We start from the raw sequence: 25,224 nt of genomic DNA, 5'->3' as shown, positions 1-25,224 counted from the left end.
CTATCTGCTGAATATAATGTAACCCTTCTATTAATTACAATAAAATATATGAGAAAATGTATTGCTATGTATGTGACATGAATTCTTTAAAATGAAGGACACATTGGTAAGCTCTTAACAAATATTCGTACATTATTTGTTGAGAATTGATTTTAGAGTTAAATGTATCTCAGTAAGAAAGCTGTTAAAGCACTAGTCTCTGTTAAGTTCTTTAAGTGGTAATTAATGAAATCAAATAGAAAACTTGTTGGATCATGGCTTAGTGTATTGTCTCAAGACAAAAGTGGTACTTGAAGTGTGAGTGGCTCAACTTCCAGGGAATTTCTCTCATCCTCTGAATAGGATTTAAAGTTAAGATAGTTCTGTGGGAATGAATATTTTATATTTTTAAGCTACCTGGGTACACTTCAGGATGCTTAACCGTTACTGTGTGGGTATGATAAATAAATGTTCCTCTCTTCAAAAAAAAAATCTTTGTTTCAAAGGAGCTACAGCTTTGGAAAGAGCTATTGCAAATAGCAGAGGCATATCATGCATACTGTGGCAACAGCTGTAGTTCTTCCTATGCAGCTATTACTGAAGTCATTTGTTTTCTCAGTCAGTAATAGTGTGTAACAAATAAAATCCTTTAAAAAGTTGGGCATAGTAGCTCACTCACTCCTTTAATCCCAGCTACTCAGGAGGCAGAGATAGGAAGGAAGTAAAGATTAGGAGGATCACAGGTTCAAGACCTGAGAATCATGAACTGAAGGGTCTAAGTCAACCCCAGAAGACAAATAGGAAACCTTATTTCAAAAATAAATAAAACAAAAAGGCCGGAGCACTGTCCTTGGACTTACTCAAGGCTAGTGCTCTACCACTTGAGCCTCAGCACCACTCCGGCTTTTTTCTATGTATGTGGTACTGAGGAATCAAACCCAGGTCTTTGTGCATGCTAGGCAAGCACTCTGCCACTAGGCCAAACTCCCGTCCCCCCAAAATCACTTTTAAAAGGCAAAAACAAAAATCTTCCTCAGGAAGAAGTGCCAAAACACTGTAAGAAAACATACTTTGGGCTCCCAAATGATCTTTCTGTGGACCAAAGGCCTCTGGAGGACGTTCCTGGTCCTAGCAAAGGAAATGTGAAGAATGCTTTTTACTTTCCTAAAAATACTCACAAGACCATGGCAGGCTTTGCCTCAGTCCTCCCTCCCACTGCCTCGTACATTTCTGACACTGTGTTGGCTTGGCTGCACAAGGGAGATGGGTAAGCATGATTCTCCTCAGGTGAGTTCTGGCACTGGGCAACTTGGTAATTACGGTCTTGAGAAAACGCAGGTGTTACTTTTTAAGAGGTTTTTGATGAGGGATGAGACATAGATGAATAGGCCCCAAGCTGGCTCACATGAGGAAACAGTCCCGCTCCTCTCAAAGGCTAATTGTTCTGCTTAGCAGTGGCAGTCTCCCCAGCTCTGTTCCCTGCTCTGTTCCCTGAGATCAGCAACCCTGGGTGGTGGATCCCTACCTGAGTCTTTCCCCCAGTGCTCTCCTGGACAGCCGTGCGGGACAGCGCTGTGGTGGCCACGAAACAAGAGAAGAATCCTGAGAAGATGTTGCTGATCCCAAAGGCAATGAATTCCTACAGGAGAGACAAGATGGCAATAAGGAAGCAAACAGAATCTTCTCCAGATCTCTGAGGAGGGTTTGAGGAAGTGTGTTAAAGGAACCTTCCAAACTGACCCTTTAAAAAGTAGTACAAGGCCAGGAGTTTGGCGTAGTGATAAAGTGCTTGCCTAGCATGCATGAAGACCTGGATTCGATTCCTCAGTACCACATACATAGAAAAAACTTGGAAATGGTGTTGAGGCTCAAGTGGTAGAGTTCTAGCCTTAAGAAAGCCCAAGGACAGTGCTCAGGCCCTAAGTTCAAGCCTGGGACTGGCCAAAAAAAAAAAAAGTAATACAAGTACTACTAAGGAACTGAGCACCCCTGTGGCTCACATCTGTCTGAAGTCCTAGCTCCTCAGGAGACTTAAGATCTAAGCCTTGTGGTTGGAAGCCAGCCCAGGCAAGAAAGTCCATGAGACTCTCATCTCCGATTAACCAGCAGAGAGCCAGAAATAGAGCTGTGGCTCAAGGGGCAGGGCACCAACCTTGAGCAAAAAGAATTTAAGGTTCAGACCCAGGCCCTGAGTTCAAGCACCTGCATATTCTCTCTCTTCTCCCATCTCTCTCTCTCTCTCTCTCTCTCTCTCTCTCTCTCTCTCTCTCTCTCTCTCTCTCTCTCTCTCTCACACACACACACACACACACACACACACACACACACACACACACACACACACAAACGCACAAGTATTTAGAGATCTATAGTAGAGAAGTTTTGGCCTCTTTAGACCTTAACAGAAGCCAACTACTGTCGATTATTTTATTTTACTTTTTTCAGTCATGGGGCTTGAACTCTAGGCCTGGGTGCTGTCCCTGAGCTCTACCACTTGAGTCACAGTGCCATTTCCAGTTTTCTGTTGCTTAATGACAGATAAGAGTTTCGGGACTTTCCTTCCCAGGCTGGCTTTGAACCTGGATCCTCATATTTCAGCCTCCTGAGCAACTAGGATTTACAGGTGTGAACCACCAGTGCCTGGCCTGCTGTCAGTTAATTTTAAGGATAAGAAGAAATAACAAGATCCTGTATTCAATTTTTTCCCACTGTTATATCCATCACAATTTTTTTCTGTAGTTGGACAGTTGCAATAAAGCCTACTATAACTGGCAGAGCTATTGTTCTGCTATATTGGCCCTGCTGTGCTCAGATCTGTAAGCAGGGTAAAGCTAGCTCAGCTGGCAATGTGTCTGCACTGATCAAGATTGTCCTGTTTATGTTAACTGCACAGTGAACTGCATCAGTGTAAAGTCATCATAACGTTTATGGATGATTTTTTGTCACTTTTTTAAAAAAAATCACAGTACAGCTGTGTTTAGAAAGCCAATTATCAAGCTAGGTGTTAGTGGTGACTCACGACTGTTACCTTCACTTCTTTTTTCTTTTTAACCTTCAGTTCTTAAGATGCTGAGTGAGAACTGAGGACCATGGTGCAAAACCAGCCTGAGCAGTTAAGTCCATGAGATTCTTATCTCTAACCAAAGAACGAAAGAAAAAGAAAGAAAGAAAGGGGGGAGGGAAAGGGAGGAAGGGAGGGAAAGAAGAAACAAGGGAATTAAAATTGCCATTTCTAGATCTCAAGCTAGGTAAAGAACTCTTAATCTGATGTAAATTAGTTGGGAAATTAGTTATGACCTGACAAGTTCTTTTAAATTGAGGTTACATCATCTTATTTCTTAGAAAGCTAAATGATATATGCATATTTTAAAAGGATTTCTAATTAGCAAGCCTGAGAGTGAAAGCAACCCAATAAGGACCAGTAGAAGAAATCATCTCTTTCTTAGCTACATCAGAAACGGTTCCCATTTACAGACTTCTCTTGTTTGTAGCCCTACGAAACCAGCCCAGCAAAAGAAGGGACCTACCTGATTCCCATCAATAGCATAGTCATGCTTGGTGGCATACACTTTCCCGACAGACACGGCGATAGCATAAGCCACCACCGCGATGGAAAAGGATGCCGTCAACATATCTGAAAACAAGCTCACGGGTGGGAGCACAGGAGGCAAAAACCTAGGGAGTGAAAAATGCTGAGATGATCAACAGTTTTTCTGCACCTTATCAAAAGCTACACCCACTCCTTACATGAAAGGACATGGCCCACGAGGCTGAAGACATAAATAGCAGCACCTGCTTTCACATTTTGAAATAAGAAGTGAGCACCAGCTCGCGGGCCAATTTCTTTGTTACTCTATTAGAAGTCTCTTCTATCTCTCTGCCAGGAATGAATCTATTACTGATTCTTCAGTACCCTGTAACTCCTTCCCTACCACTTCACACATAGTAGTTCTATTACAATTGTACTTTAAAGGTCTTTGGATATATTATAGAAATACAGAAAGATTCAATATGGCATATAGAAAGATATTCTAGTTGTGATAGATTGATAGTACACGAAGACAAGTCACAGGGTTGGGGACATGGCTCAGTCATAGAGAGCGTGCCTAGCAAGCACTGAGTTTAAACCCAGTCCTGGAAGGATGGGGAAGGGAAGGGAGGGGGAGAGGAGAAAAGGAGGGGAAAAAGATAAGATGGTACCTTTAGTTCCGGTAACTGGGGTTTATCATGATAACCTTCCAGTTCTACAAAAAACTTAGCTTTACTAGTAGCTTAATGCCCACTGCCTACCTGGCTTTGTATTTCTCCAAATAGTACCTGATCCTTAATAATGAGGGTTAAACAAAGTGGAAGATGCAAAGAATTGAAAACAAAGGACATCTAATCAGTCTGTGAGTAACTTTGGCACGATACTGGAATCTATCAATTCTGTTTCTCAGCTGTTAAATGGAGACGCTGTGCTCTTCTCTTGAATTCAACTAAGCATTATGATAATTAGTGTTTGGACACATAGTAGGTGCTCAGTCTACCCTGGGAGGACTCAAACGTGCTACACTCCTGTGACTATTTGTACTGTCTTTCTGCACCATGTGTCAGTTTTGACCCAAGCTCAGTAAGATCCTAACTGGACATCTTGTAATGACCTCTGAGTAAGGTTGTCTGATATAACTAACTCTTGCCAACGTGTTGAATGCTGTGCAGTCAGAGGACCTATTTGGCCACAGGCAACCTTGCTTAACCTGATCGTAAGGGAACATTTCCAGAAGCCCATAGGGGTGGGAGTGGATGAATACCCACTGATCTGGAAAGATGTGGACAGGGAGGAATGGGTCCTGACAAAGGAGCCAAGAAAATCGTAACCTAACTCACTTTACTTTAGGTTAGCCATGAATGTTTAGCAGGTAAAGTGGGTCAGGGACTTAGAAGCAGAGAGGTAGGAAAGAATTCCTGTGATCTTGTTGACCCTCCCACTCTAGTGTGATGTTTGTCACTTTCAAGCATCCTGCACGGTGGAACAGAGTGGGGGACTGGACTCATTAAGAGATGTGGACTATGAATCAGCTGCATGAAGAGAAAGACAGGTTGTGACTGGCTCTTTTAGTGTCCTGCTGCTGATGCAAAGCCTTGGCTTTCAGTTTGAGTGAATCTCAATGAGATACTCAGACCCTCCCAGACGTAGAGAGGCTGTGTTTTTACCAGGAAGGGGGTAGGGTGGACAGTTACAATTTTGAGGAACATTGCTTTGGAGGACTAACTGATCCTCACATGTGCTCCTAGACCTCAATAGAAGAAGAAGCTGCCAGTAGCAGTTGAATTAGGAAAAGGTAGTAGCAAGAACATCAATGGAAGTAGTGCAATGGCAGTCGCTCAAGAGGTGGAGATAGGAGGACTGAAATCCAAGGCTAAACCATGCAAGTGTGAGATCCTATTTGAGAACCAATTTAAAGCCAAAAAGGCTGGGATATGGCTCAAGCTTGCTAGCCTAGCAAGCTTGGGGCCCTAAGTTAAAGCCTCAGTACCAGGAAGATATACACATACACAGAGCCACAGAGGATGGGAAATCACAGTCTCTCCATTCCTCTTCTGCAGTACTTACTTACTTCAGCTACTTGAGCATTTTCCTTTCCTCATTGATTTCTAATTTATTTATCCTACCCTTTTCCCTCTCAATTATTTTCCTCAGATGGATAATTCTAATTATCATTGGAATTGCTTCAGTGTTACCCAGTGAGATCAGCTAACAAAGGCCTTTCTTGTATGTGTTTTTCTTCCTTTCTTTTTTTTTTCCAGTCCTGGGCTTGAGCTCATGGCCTGAGCACTGTCCTTGGACTTTCTCAAGGCTAGAGCTCTACCACTTGAGCCTCAGCACCACTTTCGGCTTTTTTCTATGTATGTGGTACTGAGGAATCGAACCCGGGTCTTCATGCATGCTAGGCAAGCACTTTAACCACTAGGCCAAACTCCCAGCCATCTTTTTTTCTTTTTTCCTAAAAGTGCCCACACTTTCCAAACATAGGTATGCAAAAAAAACGATCTTTGCTGACCATCTTCTGTGAGGGAGGGTGCTATGTGAGGAAGACAGAGCTGTTCACAAAAAGGGCAGACTGCCCTAATTGGAGACTGGAGGGAGTTCATAATCTTGGGGTTCAGGTGAGGTAAATTAGCTGACCAGTCTGTCAGATAATTCAGCTTCATTAAACCATAGGATAGGAGGTTGAAAACCCATGGTTCAGAAGAGGAGGGGAGTAGCCAGAAAAGTTCTGCCACATGCCAGGAAGGATGTAGACCAGCAACAGTGAGTTCCTCAGAGTTCCCCATGAATCCATGGGATAGGGCATGTGCCGGGGCCACAGAAGACTGCTACATGTTAGGAAGCCAGATAGAAGGGATCTATGGAAAATGTTTTCTATAATAGTTTTTGACTTCAAATAATCTAATTGTTAGAATGAGCACGCCAAACTCAAGAAGTCACCTTGTATCTTTTACCATTAAATTATTTTCACTTTTAGAATTCACTGTCAAAATCTTGATTTTTTTTTCCTGATATAAAGGTTCCCAAATTTACCTAATAAAAAAGAATCACCTGAGGCTTTTATTGCAAAACAAAAATTCTCTAGGCTCATCCTCTGGAAAGTGGGACTCAGTGAGTTTGAGGTAGGAACCAGGAATCTGTTTAAATGGATTTCTTGAAATTCTTGCAGAAAGGTACATTTGAGAAATACCCTGATGGGTGCGAGACTGAATGTCATGTAGCCCGTTGTCATATTTCGTGTGCTTGCAAGTACTAGTGCCTGAACTTTGAGCCTTGGATTGTCCCTTAGCATTTTCCCTCAAGGCTGGTGTTCTATCACCTGAGCTATACTTCTACTTCTGGGTTTTTGTTGGTTAAGTGTAGATAAGAGTCTCCAAACTTTCCTGACTGGGCTGGCTTTGAACTGAGATCCTCAGATCTCAGCCTTGTGAGTAGTTAGGATGATAGATGTTAGCTACTGTCCAGATGTCATTATTTTTAAATATTTCTGAAAACTGATATTAGATCCAGGCACCGGTGGATCTCAGTCAAAGACATACCAGGCAGAAAATTCCATGAGACTTATCTCCAATTATAATTATAATTATTATTATTATATTAGAAGAAAGTATAAAATATTCAATCCAGAAGGTGGTAGTTTTCTTTCTTTCCTTCTTCCTTCCTTCCTTTCCTTTCCTTTCCCTTCCCTTCCCCTTCTTTCTTTCCTTCCTTTCTTCCTTCTTTTTGTGGAAGAAGTACCAAATCAGGTATCCTGAGGAGTTTCTGTTACCAGCTAGAAAACAAAGATCAAATGCAAGGTCCCTACATTAGGTACAGGGGAAGGACACAGCCACTTACTGGTTAACAGCCAAGTCTAGTCATGAGTGTTGTAAGTTACTGTTACATTTATAATAAATATCTGGGCTTCTGGGATAAAATTATAGTATGAGGCATTTTGTCTAGTCTGCATATTTAATTTTCCTTAATGGGACTAAGGATTGAAGCCAGGGCCTGTCACAAGTACTTTGTGGTTTGAGCCACAGCCCCAACACTTTTGGTTTATATTCTGTTTGAGACACAGTCTTGCTAACTTTCCCTGGGTTGACCTCAACTAATAATCCTTCCTGCTACTACCTCTTGAACAGTTGGGATTTTAGGTGTGTGCTACCACACCCGGTTCACACTGTGAATTTTGAAAACAACAACAACAACAAAAACTCCTCTCACTGGCATTTTATGATTTAAGATTGAGGTAAGACTTTGGCTATTGCAACAACTCTTGTCATAAAAGCGAATTTCTCTAACAATACACTACTAGGTCACAGAGATGAAGGAGTCCTGGGGTTTTTTGTTTGTTAACTTGTACTGGTGTTTGTAGTCAGGGTCTGACACTTGCTAAGAGGGTGTTCTACCACTTGAGCCACACCTCCAGAAATCATTTTGCTATAGTTGTTTCTGTTTTGTTGTTGCTGTTGTTTTCTGTGGGTTATGGGGGCTTGAACTTGGCCTGGGCGCTGTCCCTGAGCTCTTCAGCTCAAGGCTACTGCCCTACCCTTGAGCCAAGCCCCATTTCCCATTTGCTAGAGGTTAACTGGAGATAAGAGTCTCAGGACCTTTTGTGCCCAGGCTGGCTTTGAACCTTGCTCCTCAGATCTCAGCCTCCTGAGTAGCTAGGATTACGGGATGACAGGCGTGAGCCACTGTGCCTGGTTGCTCTAGTTGTTTTTCAGGAAGAGTCTCACACTTTCACTTGAGGCCAGTCTGAGATCCCAATCTATGACTATGCCCCCAGAACAGCTGCGACCATCAGCAAACAACAGCACATCCAGCTCATTGATGGAGATTGGGGGAGAAGGCGTCTCACTAGCTTTTTGCCCTGGCTGGCCTTAAACTGAGATCAAGCTGATCACTACCTTCCAAATAGCTAGCGCTACCGGTATGAGCCAAGGTGCCTCGCTTAGAACTTCAGTCTAATTCACCAGACTACCAAACAGATAACAAATTCCCCTGGAAGATAATGCAATTTATCTATGGGTACAAAGTATATGCTTTTTATTATGTCAGTGATAACTGACTAAATTGAATGATAAAGAATTTAGGCCAGATAGTCCTGGTTCCTTAAGCAGGCTGCTAACGTGCAAGAAATGCTCATTATGATTGAGTTTCTATTCTGTTGAAATTATACATATGAGTTTAAATCAGGAGTCTCATGTGACATGAATGTATTCTAGCACATTTTAAGAAAAATAAAACATTTTTAAACAATTGGCTTGAACCTTATCTGCATATGTACTATTTGATGCTTTGCAGAAATGGGCGTTTCTTCAAATCATAGGCACATAGAACCCCTGGAGGAGCACCAGGAAAAGTGAGCTTGTAATAAAAGGCTTCATTTGAATAGAAAGTACTAGCTTACTATGTTAGCATTCTTAAGAGGAATGCCATGCTTACCCCCTTGGGATGGACTTCACAATGCCAGCATTGTAATTTTTTTCCAAGTTGGCTCCATATGAAATGGCAGTGGCAATTACAGTCTGAAATAAAATAAAAGATGAGAAACAAAAAGAAAAACAAGCCCCACTGGTTTTCATCATTCCTTGCTTGCCAAGCCAGTTGCCGCAAAATACCTTCCCCTTACCACAATTACTTCTATAGGGATAGGAACTGGGATTCTGTGTTTGAATCGATCATTTAATTCCTTAACAGCCATGCACATGATGATGGTGAGGAGTCCAGCAATGAAATCAGCAAGATTGGTGTCAGCAATATTTTGGAAAATCTCAATGAGAGTCTGTAAAGAGAAATCATGACACAAAAACCATGAAAACATGGCAGGTAACTCAGGGCCCATGAAGAACATCCAGTCTCTGCAATCTACACCACATACACAGCATACAGAGAAGTATAAAACTGCAAGTGATTTTTGTATTCTTAAATTTGTTTCTCTGTATTTGTTTAATAATAAAAATGAGGAACTTCTCAAAGAAAAAATGTCATTGTATACTGTCTTTTCCTTGCAGAAAAGGTCTTAAAAATCTTATTTAAAAAAATCCTAAGGTGTTTTCCTGGGTATTATTAAGTGGCCTGTTTCTCTCCATGTGGATAGAGTGCTACTCAGATTAAAAAGTCCTAGTTACTTTTTTATCTCAATTAGCTAGCACTGTAATATTCTTTCCTAAATCTGAATGACACTGGCAATTACAAACCAAAAACAAATCAAAACAACCAAAGCCTCCTAAAATACTTCATACATAGATACAAGTAACACTGATTCATGCTTTAGATAAAGCAAATCAGTTATTGGATTGATATATAAGCTTAGTATTACTAGAAAATACTTTGACACTAACTGAAAGTAATTCTTTCTAAGTGAGCAGAGAAGCTAGCTGAAGGAAAACTAGTTTTGTTTTGTAAACATGAGGTTTCTTAGGAGTCAAAAGTGTTCTTTAAGGGAATTAGGGAGGGAGATTCAAGGGAGAACACTAGTATCTTTGTTACACCAATTCCTGTCCTGTGAAAGTCAGACCCAACTCTCTGAGGCAGCTCATTTCCCAAGCAGTTCCTTTTCTTTGAGTGATTTTATAGTTATGTTTTTATGTGAGCTAAAGGGATGGAACATGTTGGTACTTTGAACACGCATCTTATTTATTTAGACAGAAAGTAAAATCTTTGAAATAATTATAAGTCTTGTCTGGTAGCAATTTATTGTAAAATGAACATTAAGTAATATAGGAGTCACCCTGCACCCAGGCTTAAGAGTCTGGAAGACATCCAAAAGTCGGGACAGAGGGCGTGCTCTATGGGATGAGTACATGGCCACAACGCTTGTCTGGCGTTTAGCCAGAGAAAGCCTCTTAAGCTTTCTCCCAGGCCACATGTTTGCTCTTACTTTAAACCCAATACTAACAAGTCAACTCAGTCTGCTTTCCAGAATCTCTGAAATTTTTAAGACAGATATACTGATAGCAACAGGATGAAACAGGAGAAAAGTACCACAGCAGACACAGCAACAAAAACCCAGAGCATCTAACACAGGCACAAGCAAACTTAATCACTGATCTCAGGCGCTTGAAAGTTCTTGTTGCTCTTTGGTTCTTCACATAATCAAATTTCTAACAAGGACCTTTCGTTTTTTTGTGAACTTTTAGGTATACTGTGTTCACTAATTGTCTATATAATTCAGGCTTACTTTCCAACTCAAGATGGAAACATTCAAACCTGAAAACATTTGTTCACAGAAACATTTTCACCTTATAAAAAGCACTGCAGAATTCTCATTAAATTAAATCTTATTACATCCCGGAAAGTCATTTAGATCTTTGAATAAAAAAGGTGTATTATAGACAAGACTATAAGCTACAAAAACTAAAGTCACCTTGTTTCATAATTGCATCAAGAATATTATGAGGTATATGGACTTGTTGATTATATACTGAGTAACCATTCAGGATTTCTTATGAAAATCTATACAACGGAAATTTAATGTATGTCAAAATAAATCTCAACCACATAAATAATTGATGTAAATTATTCTTAAAGATATGAGAATCTTAAAGAGCATTGCAGGGTCCCGGAGTTTAGCCTAGTGGTAGAGTGCTTGCCTAGCATGCACAAAGACCCAGGTTTGATTCCTCTGTACCACCTATATAGAAAAAAAAAAAAGCCAGAAGTGGTGCTGAGGCTCAAGTGGTAGAGCTCTAGCCTTGAGAAGGTCCAAGGACAGTGCTCAGGCCCTGAGCTCAAGTCCAGGACTGGCAAAAACAAAAACCAAAACAAAACCAAAAAAAACCCTCATCTTTGGGCTGAATGTTTCAGTTCATCTTCCGTCACATTAGGGCAAAGAAGTAGACTAAGCAGTACCATTTAGTGAGCAAGCATTGTCTCCCTGATCTTTCAAGACAAACTATTGAAAGGAATTGGTGGTAAACAATCACTCAAGATTAGGCTGGCTCAAGTAGTAGAGCACCTGCCTATTAAGTATGAGGCCCTGAATCTTCCAAAAGATTCAATAATGTTTTCTTAAAAAGCGCTCATATGATCTTAAACACTTGAGTAGCTACAAGGATGTTACTAATTGCTAAGTTACTAAATCGCTGCCAATCCCCACCATTTGGCATGTGTGAATTGAAGTTTTCTCACTATCCTAACAATTCTCCCATTCTTTGTACCTCATACTTCCAGTTGTCAGTGTGTTCTTGGAGTGGATAAACTAAAGTACAACCTAATAACAAAAATGCTGCTGCAAGCTATAAATAACATTGCAACAAATTACCACATTTCACAGTCTTACAAATCTTTCTTGGAAGAATCCACTACTACTCTGATTCATTGGAGAATTCCTTCACAAACAATTACTGTAATGTCACAAACAAAACTGTAGCTTTTTCAACCCCTGAGCAATAATTTCCAGATTTGCTCATTCTTTCTTTTCAAAATACAGAGCTTGTATTTACCAAACACAGGAATAATTGAAATACTTCATGCAAATTGTCTGGCCTGTGAGCAATTAATTTCTTGTGAAATTTTATGACAGTATGTCTACCAGTTATAGTAACCATTTGGATGCTATTGGTGAGGAAAGCTGAGGTGGGGAAAAGAGTTTGGGGGAAATTCTATCCTTTTTGCTCAATTTTCCCATGAGTCTAAAACTTCTCTTTAAGAAAATAGAGCTGGATGCTGCTGGTTCACTCCTGTAATACTAGCTACTCAGGATGCTAAGATCTGAGGATCTGGTTCAAAGCCAACTGAAGCAGGAAAGTCCTTGGGACTCTTATCTCCAATTAATCACTCAAAAAGCCAAAAGTGAAGTTGTGGCTAAGAGGTAGAGTGCCAGGCTTGAGCACAAGAGCTGAGATAGTGCCTAGGCCAGGTTGAAGGCCCAGATCTAGCACAAAAATACATATATACATACATATATACATACATACATACATATACTTACATACATACAGTAAAATTACATTTAAAAATTCTATGGCATATGCTAACTTGAGAATTAAAAAGAAAACTTTCAGCTGGATGCTAGTAGCTCACATCTATAATCCTAGCTACTCAGGAGGCTAAGATCTGAGGATCATGGTTTGAAGCAAGCCCAGGCAGAAAAGTCTATGAGACTCTTATCTCTAATAAACTATTCAGAAATAGCCAGAAGTGGCACTGTGGCTCAAGTGTTAGAATGCTAGCCTTGAGCACAGAGAGGCTCAGGGACAGAGCCCAGGCCCTCAGTTCAAGCCCCAGGACTGGTAATAAATAATATTCACGATGGGTACGGTGGCTCACACCTATAATCTCCAGCTACTCAGGAGAGAAGATTGAAAGGCAGTCTGGGGAAAATGTTAGGAAATCTCCTAGCACCAACAGTAAGTTAAGTGTGTTGGGTACCGATGGCTCTCATCTGTAACCCTAACTACTTGTGAGGCTAAGATTGTTAGGATCATAGCTCAAAGCTGGCCCAGGCAAAAACGTTCTTGAGACTCCTCAATGAAGAGTTAAGCTGGATGATGTGTGCCTGTTACCTTAGTTACCAGGAAGTTTGCCATCGGTGGATTTCACCCAGGCACACATTCCAGCATGAAGCAAGACCCTATTTTTAGAAATAGTAAGAGTTCCTCCTTAGCAAACATTAGGATCCAAGTTCAGGCCCCACTACTTAAACAAACAAACATATATACTGTGTGTGGTGATGCACATTGCAATCCCAGCTATACAGTAGTCTGTACATAGGACTGCTGTCTGAGTCTTGTGGCATGCCCCTCCACCCTCCTTTCCTCTCCCCCCCAAAAGAAATGGGATCCTAGCTGAAAAATCAAAGTTAAAGGGCTGGGAGCCTTTGCCCTGTTTTGCGAAGGTCAAGTGTTAGCCTTAACCTCCTGTGAACTGAGTTGGTGTAGGCCTAGCAATGTTGGCACAAGGAGGTGAACACACTCACCAAGACAGGCTGGCTGGTCTCATCAGTAGGCTTGTCTAGGGGTGAACAATAACTGGTGCTTTTACTGGATATTCAGTCAGTATTTACTAAATAGGTGAAATGAAGGAAATGAGTCAAAAATGAATGGCTGATGAAGAGTTTAAAAGCAAGGTATCAAGGTATGTCAGAGGGTAGAAAAATGGCAGAGCTTGTTAAAATAAGGAAATCTGAAGGCCTCGGGGAGAAGTGATCATTTCATCAGGGAAAAATAGCAAGAACAGACAAAATCATGTTGAATCTTAAACAGCCTAGGCTAGTGTTGTCTAATAGGTATGGTCTCTGGTAGAAAAATGTTAGCACACTATTTTTACACAGCATTATTTCTGCAAGCTAGAGTGACATCATGTTATTTATTATTACCCTTCTCCAAGTCTCGGGCACATGCTTTATATAGAACATATATTTAGGTCCAAGAACTTTTACAAATCTAATTAGAGTAATCTAGAGCCTCCCTTTGCATGTTGAATCATCTCTGGATCTAATGTTCCTTTTCATTTATAATTGCTGGGACATTTACTTTCTGCATTTTATGGACTCCCATAATTAGAAATGGCTCCAGAAACATGTCTCTAATCATTTCATTTTAAAGAAAAGAAAGACTTGAAATAAAATTTCAAAAATAGTAAGTTCTTCTTGCTGCTGTTGTAATTTAGACCAAGCCTTGTTCTATAGCCCAGGCTGGCCTCCAGCTCATGATCTTTCTGCTTCAGCCCCCCAAATGCAGAAGTGAGCATACCCCACCATGCTTGGCTTTCAAACTAATGACTATTTTATTCTGTGCTACATGCCAGTCTATAGATCACATTTTCCTCAATGATTTTTATTTGATATTAGTTATACTCCTCTGCATGAAGGAAACTGAGGTATGGTGCTTTGCTCCCATGACTAATAAGATGTAGAGTTAGAATCTGAATCCAACTCAAACCACTTCTAAGCTTGAACTTTCAATGATTAAATGGCAAGATGTGTCAAAGATCATTAAGCTTGTCAGAAGCAAGCCTGAGACCAGAATGCAAATTCAGTGCATTTCAGACCTGCTTTTGCTTCATTAGACCACTTTGTGTTCTACATTAGTAACCTTTGTGAAAACATGTAAAGCAGCTAAGAACAATGATTAGTCAAATCTGCCTTCTTTATGTTATTATTGATTCTTGGGCTCCTTTGGGAGAAGAATGTTTTCAGCAGCTCCCCAAATCCGCATAGTGAAACACCAATTTCCCAGGCTCAAATTAGGGTAAAGAAAGAGACCCACTTTCTGTGTACAAGCAGCACTTACATAGATTATAGAGAGGACACCATTATAGTTTTTGGTTGAAACGTTGAGCACAATCTTCAGTTGTGAAACCAGCACTTGAAAAGCAGCAGCTGTTGTGAATCCTCCAACCAAAGGATCTGCCAAATACCTCACTATGAATCCAATCTGCAGTCCTCCAAATATCAGCTAGGATGAGAAGAGCAAGTTAAAAAAAAACAACACTTAAGTGTTTGCCTAGGATAAAAACCAACTGTCAAAATAGAAACAAATCCAGCTTAGGACTAATTAAAACAGTAGTCTTCCTGTGGCACAAAAAAACACTTAGAAGAAACAAACCTGGATTTTTCATGGACTGTGTCTCCCCTCCCCTTCACCACTTTAAAACTCTAAGCTAATGTACGATTTAAACTTTAAAATAGTTCTGCATACATTATAAGATGAGTAGAAACCATGTTGCTTATTGCTGTGACTTTCAGGCCACATGACTCTACATTGGGACATTTTCTTTCCTCTCCCCTCTCATTAGTACATGTTCTGCTTTTCTTTTCCTGTCTCTGACTCTGACTGTAAGTGTGCCTTAGTAAGTCCTGAAGATTATTTTTATCATCTTACCTTAAACGATATAGTTTAGAAAATAACATTGGGCTCCAGAAAATTGTTTTGTTTTTGCATCCAGATAAATCTCTAAGTACACATGTTTTTAAATGATTTCAAATGAGTCATGTCCATATATATGTATATTATTCATCTACATATATGTCATATGATATATATTATATGTACCCACACCTGTTCTGAGGCTTGGATTTAGGGCCTGAGTGCTGCACCTGACCTTTTATGCCCAAGACTAGTGTTCTATAACATAAGCCACAGCTCCACCTAAAATCTTGTTTTCTTTCTTTTTTTTTTTTCTTTTTCTTTTTTTGTGGGGAAGGAGTTAACTGGAGATAAGAGTTGCTAAAACTTTCTTGCCCAGGCTGGCTTCAAGCTGTGATCCTCAGATCTCAGGATCAGATCTCCTGAAATAGCTGGGATGACAGGCTTGAGTCACAGGCACCTAGCAACACCTACCTATATTTTCTGTGTAAGTGTGTTACCTGTATGATCCCAACCAGAAGAGTAAGGGTGCTAGCAATCAGTACTCTTTCTGCATCTCTGGCTTCAGTGTCCAACACAGTACTGTTTAATGCACTTCCATTGCTGCTCTGCACATGAAAGCGCTCATCAGGGGCCATACTCAGAACCACAGAGCCCACCATTAGACTGACCACAGGGAAAGGTCCTGAGAGGGTGAAGAAGAAGACTCTGTCAGTGAATCAGTTATTCATCACAAATATATAGAACTCTTAACAACATGCCTTCAGGATTAGAAGAGAGTAACATAGCTGTGACTAGGAATATATATATATATATGTACATATGCATACATATATATTTATTTATTTATTGTCCTAGTCCAGGGTCTTGAACTTAGGGCCTGGGAACTTTCCCTGAGCTTCTTTTGCTCAAGGCTAGTGCTCTACCTCTGGAGCCACAGTCTCACATCTAGCTTTTTTGGTAGCTTAGTGGACATAAAGAGTCTCACAGTCTTTCCTGCCTGGGTTGTCGTTAAACTGTGGTTCTTAGATCTCAGCCTCCTGAGTAGCTAGGATGAGAGCCACAAGCCACTAGTGCTCAATGGAAAATAATCTTGAAAAGCAGATGTCTCGAGGCATTCAAGAACCATTTGAAATATGAGCAAATATAATTGAAAGTATGCTTATAATTACCAACAGAGATGTGCCTTGATGTTCCAAAGATAAAATAAGTCAGGATAGGAAAAAAAGCAGAATAGAGGCCATATCCAACAGGAACCGCAGCTAGTAGAGCATACGCCATCCCTAAAAATACAGCCGTTATAATAAGTTCACAAACAAACACTAGTAATATTCATACTACACTAAGAAAGTCCTTTTCATAGATACCCTTAATTTATGGACACGACATCCGTGTTCTTATTTGCATGTAGACTATGCACGTGGGCTATGCTGAGGGTAGAATATGACTGTACCAGCTGGGCTAGTCATTGCTTCTACATGGGTCATCTGCTCAAACCAACTGGCTCCATGGATCAGTAAATTCACCAACTAATCAGATTGATGGGGAGAACAATCGAGTCAGTTGGTGACTAGAAATTCAGTTATTCAGCCCAAAGTATTTCACCAGTTTTGCATGTGGACAGTCTGGGTTATTTGTTGTTGTTGTTGTTGTTATTGTCGTTTGGTTTTGCCAGTTGTGGGGCTTGAGCTCAGGGCCTGAGCACTGTCCTTGGACTTTTCTCAAGTCTAGAGCTCTACCACTTGACCCTCAGCACCACTTCCAGCTTTTTTCTATGTATGCGGTACCAAGGAATGGAACCTGGGTCTTTGTGCATGCTAGGCAAGCACTCTACCACTAGGCCAAACTCCCAGGCCCAGGTAAGTCTATTTAAATTCAGCTGTACTTTCTCCTTTCTGCTTGGGAGACAGAATTTTACAGTAGTTTAATACAAAGCAAGTGAGGGAAATGCAACAATTGTGCTTAGCAGTAGCCCAAGCACAGCAGGCTAAGCACCAGACTATTCTGGTAAATAAGATACCTCTTCCAAGCAGGCTGTGCTAGCAGCCTTGGACCTATAAACGTCAGGCTATAGAGAAATAAACATTACACCATTGTAACGGGTTGGAAGAAGACTAAGACTTTTTCTTTTGCATGCTTGAATATGTATGTGGTCCACACACATTATTCCATACTATCTCCCCACACTTCACTCTGAGAGAACAATCTAGCCATTTTGATCCTAATTCATTAATAAAGGGCTCCTTTTGTAACAAATATTAAAAAGTGATCAAATGACCTGACCCACAGGCACTCAAAGTTACTGACAGAATAAATGTCCTTGAGTAGGGAAGTGATTAGCTAATTACACTATAATTTTGTGCTATCCCATTTATTTATTTTTTAGAGGGGGTATAATTCTCTAAAATGTAATTAATGTGATGTATAGAGGTACATTACTGACAGAGGACAAAATAACTTTAAATGGGGAAAACAAAGATTAAAATTAATAAGTATGCATACTCATACTTCTATTAAAAATAAACATATATGTTGTACACATTTTAAATCTAGAAATATTTTTGTATACTTATCTAATCTCAGATTTTTAAAAATCTTTTTCAGGTTTTCAGATAGGCAAAAAGACAATGAGTAATACAGTAAATCCCCAAGTATCACAATCCAGTAGCAGGAGGAAACTGTTAAGGTTAGGGTTGTAACTCAGTAGTACAGAGCTTGCCTAGCATGTACAGGTCATATACAAGCATTAAAAGAAAAAAAACATTGCCTTTTCCTCCAGGAAATCACTTATTGCAGATACAGTTGAAACCCTGGATCCTTTTAACCACAACTTATCTCCTTTCTCCATCTTAATTTGGTGCTTATTGTTCCAGACATTGTATAACCCTTATATAGACATACACTTATGTATCTAGTTGGATTATTTACTAAGCTATGAAAGAGTTATCTATATGACAGGATCAAAGGAGACGTTTTGTTGGTACAGAACATATTGTCTTCGTGTTCCTTATATGTATTTTTCCAGCTTTCTCCAATGAGCATCCACTCAGCAACATTTTTTTTTTCCTTTTCCTTTTTCTGTGCTGGTTCTGGGACTTGAATTCAGGACCTAGGTGCTATCCCTGAGGAATTTTCCCCCTCAAGGCTAGTGCTTTACCATTTGAACCACAGCTCCATTTCTGACTTTTTGGTGGTTAATTGGACGTAATAGCCGATTTTCTTGCCTGGGCTGGCTTTGAACAATGATCCTCAGATCTCAGCCTTCTGAGTAGCTAGGATTACAGGCCCACTGATACCTAGCCTTAGTAACTATTGATTAAGTACCCACCTACCCTGCCAGGAACTGTTCAAGTCTCTGCCTTTACACAATTTGCACACCACATTATTACAGATGTGATTAATTTAATATGCAAATTATAACAAGAAATTATTATAATCAGTAGCCTGAGGAATATGGAGTAGAATAGAATCATAAAGAAAGATAAAGCGAAGAAGGAGCAGAAATGGAAGCACAATGTGTTTCCTATGATCATTTTCCAAGACCTTCTCAAACTTCCAGTTCCCTGAACTGGGTTCTGCAGTTTTGTTGCTTTGTAGGGCTTTGTTGTTGTTGTTTTTATCCTGTCCCTCCTGCAGTTCTTCTTATGCCTGGAAAATGAGGGCTTTTTCAGTTTCTTCTGAATGTTGAGGGACAACTGGTATCAAGTGTACATGATCTTTATTGGTACAACAATTTTGAAACTATGTAGTCTGTAAAGAAACCCTCTGGCTTAAATATGGAGTCTGTGTGTGTGTGTGTGTGTGTGTGTGGTGTGTCTGTGTTCATGTGTGTATCTGTGTGTGTGACTTTGTGTGTATAACTGTGGCTTCCAGGCCTCTAGGCTACCCACTGCCCCACTGTGGGATCTCTGCTCACACTTCTAATCTAATCAATCCACTCTAATCCACTCTCTCCCAGTTGGCACCCTCCTGTTCTCATCTGCACACTCTGGGAAATGTTGCACACCTTCTGCTTTTCTATCCAGCAATCCAGTCCTGTTGAACCCAAGCATCCACTTTTTCTGTGGCAGCCAGGAAGCAGTGAGACAATCAGGACTGGAGGCATTGCGCTTGGGCCCAAGCTGCTTCATGTGGTCACCTGCGCCAGTGAGGCACACACAGTACTGCCTGGTGAACCAAGAAACATTTCCCCAGGAATGTGCCTTTCTTCTACTGTACTCTGACTGCCCTTCCCCCTCCCACCAGGCTCCAAATTAAGAGGCATATCTTATACTCCATCGACAAGAAGGAATTCAGAAGATGCTTCCAGGGTGCTTTCCATCCGAATTCCAAACCCTCTGCACCACATGCTTTGAGCTGCTATCTTCCCCTGAAAATGGAGGTAACCTCCTTCTCTCTAAGGAATAATTCTTCCTCCTTCAGTCCCAAACCCATGCACCCCTTTTCATGAGTTGGCTTCTAGAAGTTTCTCCTCTACCTCTTAAATCACAGATCTCTTCCTTCTACTAAGTTATCCCTACCAGTTCTCAAATATAGCTCCTATATTGAGAAAAAAAACATATCAAAATGAATTCCAGGAAACTGACAAAGAAAATTCAGTCCTCCTCTACTCTGCTTTGACCTTTACCTCTCTTCAACATAGGGCAAACTTCTTAAAAGCATCTTCACCACCTCCTACCCTCCTCTATTAACTCCTCTCTCTCCTCTCCTTCCCCTTTTTTCACTCCTTCCTTTGTTCCTTTCTTCTTTTCAATTTTCTTCTTTTCTTCTTTCCCTCTTCTTTCTTCTTTCTTTCTTCTCTTGGCTTCCAGAATTTCTGAGGTTCTTCATTGCCTGTCCTGATCTTCTTGACCTCTACGTATGTATGCCAAGGTCTTCTCTTCTTTCCCTTATCTGCCCTTTCTTCCTAAGTGATCACAGGCATTTTTACTCTTACTTAAACCTATATATTTATTTGCTGGCGATCAAATCTAAGTCCTTATACATGCTAGGCAAGAGTTTTTACCATTGAACAATAACCCAGACTTTTTTCTTTTCTTTTTTTGTGCTAATATTGGGACTTAAACTCAAGACCTGGGTATTATCCATTAGCTTTTTTTTTTTTTTTTTTTTTTTTTTTGCCAGTCCTGGGCTTGAGCTCAGGGCCTGAGCACTGTCCTTGGACTTTCTCAAGGCTAGAGCTCTACCACTTGAGCCTCAGCTCCACTTCTGGCTTTTTTCTATGTATGTGGTACCGAGGAATCGAATCCGGGTCTTCATGCATGCTAGGCAAGCACTTTAACCACTAGGCCAAACTCCCGGCCCTATCCATTAGCTTTTTCACTCAAGGTTCGTGCTCTACCACTTGAGCCACAGCTTCACTTCTGGTTTTTGGCTAGGTAATTCTTGAGATACTACTGAGGCTGACCTGCAATGGTTCTACTTCTCTCAGCCACCCTATTTGCTGGGATTACAGATGGGTGCCGACCTTTCACTCTAAAATAATCACCTCTAAAATGTTGCTTTCCTGATTTTTATGTGTGGCCCAGACCTTTACTCTAACCTTCATACTTGAAGTAGCTTTGGTTTGGCATATCCAATTAGATCCAATTAGACCTTTAATCTTCATAATTGTAGTATTTTTGGCTTGGTATATCTCAAATCTAACATGTCCCAAAAGAAAATATCCCAAACCTGCTCTGTAGCTGGTCTCTGTCATTTTAATCAGTGACATAGTCATTTCCCCAGCGATCTAAGCCAACACCTTGGTCTGTAGATTTCATTTGCACTCATCAGTATATATTGGTGATTCTTGCTACAAAATATATTTAAGACCTTGGGGATCTTTCTTTCTCCCTCTCGCACTCTCTCTCTCTCTTTCTATTTATCTTTCTCATGCTGGGCCTTGAACTAAGGTCTTGAGTACTGTCACTGAGCCTACCTCTCTACCACTTGAGCCACAGCACAACTCCCAGCTTTCTCCGAGTATTTTATTGGCAATAAGATTCTCTGGAATTTCTTGCTCAGAAAGTCCATGATCCTTACGATCTCAGCTTCCTGTGTAGCTAGTATTACAGGCATGAGCCACTGGCATCCAGCCTTGGAGATATCTTGATGTCACCTACCTGTCTGCTTCAAGCTGAGACACCTGTTTAGGGTTTATGGTAAGACAGGTGAGATATCAAGGGTACAATATTTAAAGAGTTCCCACCCCCCACTCTCTTCCAGTGAGTATTTCCCTGACTGGCCCTCATTCTGGCCTTTCCTAACTTTATCTCCTATTTCCTTGTTAGCTACCTTCCCCACATCACTTTACCTACACCAGAATTATTTCTGCTCGTCCCCAAAGAATACTAGGCAGTTTTCATGTTCAGGGTGTTTGTACATGTTCCTGTGTTCTTTTTTCTGCTCATTCCACAATTGTCTCCTTTCATTCTGTGGGCTCTGTCTAAATGTCATCTTTTCACTAAAGCATTCCTGACCATTGTATCTAAAATAGACCTCATTTCCCAAATTAACACCCAGAGCATAAGTCACCACCACAGAGAGTACTGCAATCTGGAATTCTTTTTCTGTTTGAATAAGTATATAATGAAAAATGTGTGTTACTGCATTCCCATCTCTGCCACTGGAAATAGGTTCCATGAGGTCAGTGCCTGCCTGGCCTGTGAGTGAGTTATTGAATGTCCTGGCTGAACAGTGTCCATAAACAAATAAAACAAATGATAAGAATCTAAGTATGAGTTAATTGATTAAAGTTAATCTATATTTCCTGGTCAGATTAATCATATTTTAACCCACAATGTTGTTCAACATTTGTTACTAGCTTCTGAAATAGTCTATGTACAGAACATCTTTCTACGTCTAGCCATACTCTATACCACTTCCTATTACTTGGAAAACTCAGACTTAACTTTTGGAAAACTCAGCTTTGACAACTCAAGTTCCAGGAAATTATTCCCAACTCATAAGACTGGCTAGCACATATCTACTGCATGAGCCCTCAGTTCACAGGGACCCTACCTCTACCACGATGCTAAGCATACTGCATTTCCAGCATCTCTTTCTTCGCTGGTGTACGAGCCTTCAGAAGGCACACAGTGCATCATATTCTTGTTAGCACACCCAGTGCCTACCACATTAGGTACTTCTTAAAATTATAACAAATAAATAAAGGTTTTGTTTACATGCCTTTGAAGCTTTGGGTGGGGCAGCAAAAGCACAGGAAACAGAAAGGTGAGGATGAAGGCGCAAAGCAGAAGGGCCCATTCTGCTGCCTACCACCCTCACAAACAACTTCTAAGATGCTCAACGAAATATTATGGAAGGAGTCCAGTTTCTGAAGCAAAAATGAAACCTCACCTGTGGGGAGACATATCCCCAGAAGATTAAAATAAAAAGATGAATAAGGTGGGAGGGGGGAAAATGTCATATACAGTCCAAGTTAAAGTACATCACTGTTTTTGCACTATTTCACACCTCAGGTCAAGATCATGTGTGGAGTGTAAAATAACTCAATAAGCTGAAATAATTCTAAAAGTAAGCACCATAGAGGCTAGAGCTGTGATTTAAGCTGTTGCACTCTTTGCCTGGCAAGCACAAAGCCCTGAGTTCAAACCCCAGAACTGCCAAGTAAACACATGAGCAAACTATAATAGAACAGAATAGAGAATATCAGAATGTATAACATGTGGTGAGAGTATTTTTTCCATAAAAACATTAGCTCTGTGTGTACATATCATGCTGTAATGCATATTTTTATTGGGAATTGTGGTCCTTATGTTTGAGAAGCTACTTCTGAGTCTATGCCTCTAAGTTGCAGCCATATAGCTAAAGTAGCAGCAATGTTTCCAGGGAAAAGATTGCAGTGGAAGAGGTGGCTCACTCCAAGGGATCCCAGAGAAGAGAAAGCCTTGAAGGGTGAGGAGTACAATCTCACATCAAGAGTTGGGAGCTGTGAACTGTCACTGGAGAAACTATCAATCATTTGAGACCCAACCCATCACCATCTTACCTTGCAGTGTACCCACTAGCCCTGTACTGACTCCTGAAATGATGTCACTAAGCAGCCATTCCTTCACTCTGTATTTGGGGAGCCAGTCCAGGATGGGCAGGAGGGTCTTCAAAACACCCAGCACCTTCTTTCTTGAACAACTGTCAAGAAGTAAGTAAGCTGAGTTCCCAGTCCAGTTTTGGTCCTTGTAACCAATTGGTGACAAAGTTGGTCTCAAACTTATTAAACAAACTCCACTGATTTTTAGGGCTACATAGAAAAATAATATTTCATGGCAAATACTAATACCAAAGAACTTACCATACTTCTGTCCAGAATTTTTTAAATGCCCTGTACCAGGGAACATAGGATTAAGTATCTCCTCCCCTCTTTTTAATCCTCTGAAAAAAATATCCCTATACAAGAACTCATTTTCGGACCCAGCCAGAGAGTGATAAATGTTGGGGTCTCTGAGAGGAGATTAATTTTTCAGACTTCTAACGCTGGCACCAGAACCTTCTTTTCTTCAAAGAAAAACATATATACTATATAAATTTTGGCAAGACTGGCTTGGAGCTAATATTTTATAAAAATCTTAACATGATGAACATATTTTGGACCTTGCTACTTAATCATTTTAAGAAAATTATCAGCAGTAGATGCATAATATTTGACTGCGGATTTTTTAAAAAGTTTTGAAAATTATGATATTTAAATACTCAATGTACACATGTGAAAATAAAGCAGGAAACTTGAGGAATGAGTAGATAGGATAGATGTCAGAGGGAGATGAGAATGAAGGAAGGAGTGACACTAATTGGAATGCATTCTATGTATAAATTGACACGTTGAATTGAAACAACTATTTTAAAAGAAATTTGTAAAAGATGAAAATCATGATATTCATGAGAAAATTGGAAATATCGAAGATTCAGTTTTTAATATTAATAAATTATGTTCAGGTGGATAGCAAAGTGCATGTATTTTCTTAAGAGTCCTTAGAGATATATCACATTTGTGGTGGGTTCTCCTTATCCACAGGCTCTGTATCTGTGGATTTAACCCACTACAGAGCAAAAATTACCAGAAAATAAACGTTGTGTTTGTACTTAACATGTACAGATTTTTTTCTCATGATTCTTTTCTAAACAATAATGTATTGCATTTATTCACATAGGAGCTAAATTAGCAATCTGGAGATGATTTGATTTATGAAAGAATATGTTCATAGGTTATAAGCAGCTACTAAGCCATTTTCTGTAAGGACTTGACCTTGAGCATTCTTGCCTTTTGGTACTTGTGGTCCTGGAACCAACCCTTCATGGATACCAAGGGTCTACCCTATCTAAAACATGCTCTTCTATATTCCACTAACTTGACTGTACAACACTACACGATCTGTAACTACACTATACCAACTACGACAGGCAGAAGATCTACCCGGGACTTGCTTCAAAAGAATACCCACGGGACAAGAGGGTGACAGTAGATGAAAGAATGTTGAGTTGATCATAGTTGGAGGAATATTATACTGTCGCGTCTGTGTTTGTATTTTTGGTGTTCGATAAGAAACGTTTTTTGTTTGTTTTTAAGGAAATCTGGCAATTCGTGGACATCTCCATTCTGGTGGTACATTTGTGTTTAAAGACATGCTGATCTTCCCCAGGGGTCCCCTGGGTGAACCCTACAAACCGCCTCTCCTCTTGTCTCTAGCTCTCATCCTGGGTCTCGAGGTCATGAGAAGTATTTACTTTTGCTATGACCTACAAGACTCCCGTCCAGGCCCTGTGAGTACCCATGGGCTCTTTTGAAACAGCTCCTTTCTCACCCCTTTTCCTTACCCTGGCCTTTCCAAGAAGGAAAAAGGGTCCCTTGGACTCCAATTTTCACCAAGAAAGGAATGAGCTGGGAATGGGGTGACTCTTCAGGAATCCACTCTCTCC

The 25,224-nt window shown here is 40.4% G+C and overlaps 1 protein-coding gene across 1 annotated transcript in view; it reads right to left on the bottom strand.

Moving 5' to 3' along the window:
* The window catches only part of Slc26a4 (solute carrier family 26 member 4), a 46,075-nt gene that overhangs the window by 20,422 nt on the left and 429 nt on the right, over nucleotides 1–25,224 (bottom strand). Inside the window, exons 2-9 of the mRNA XM_090332988.1 lie at nucleotides 23,303–23,442; nucleotides 16,482–16,592; nucleotides 15,810–15,994; nucleotides 14,734–14,898; nucleotides 9,129–9,281; nucleotides 8,942–9,024; nucleotides 3,507–3,654; nucleotides 1,505–1,618 (exon numbers count right to left, since the gene is read on the bottom strand). Coding sequence (XP_090189114.1) covers nucleotides 1,505–1,618; nucleotides 3,507–3,654; nucleotides 8,942–9,024; nucleotides 9,129–9,281; nucleotides 14,734–14,898; nucleotides 15,810–15,994; nucleotides 16,482–16,592; nucleotides 23,303–23,442 — 1,099 coding nt within the window. The remainder of the gene's footprint in view (nucleotides 1–1,504; nucleotides 1,619–3,506; nucleotides 3,655–8,941; nucleotides 9,025–9,128; nucleotides 9,282–14,733; nucleotides 14,899–15,809; nucleotides 15,995–16,481; nucleotides 16,593–23,302; nucleotides 23,443–25,224) is intronic.

Source organism: Megascapheus bottae, chromosome 5 (genome assembly GCF_031878675.1).
Source record: "Megascapheus bottae isolate mThoBot1 chromosome 5, mThoBot2.hap1, whole genome shotgun sequence".
NCBI classification, from domain to species: Eukaryota; Metazoa; Chordata; class Mammalia; order Rodentia; family Geomyidae; genus Megascapheus; species Megascapheus bottae.
This window is presented reverse-complemented; position numbering and strand designations above follow the sequence as displayed.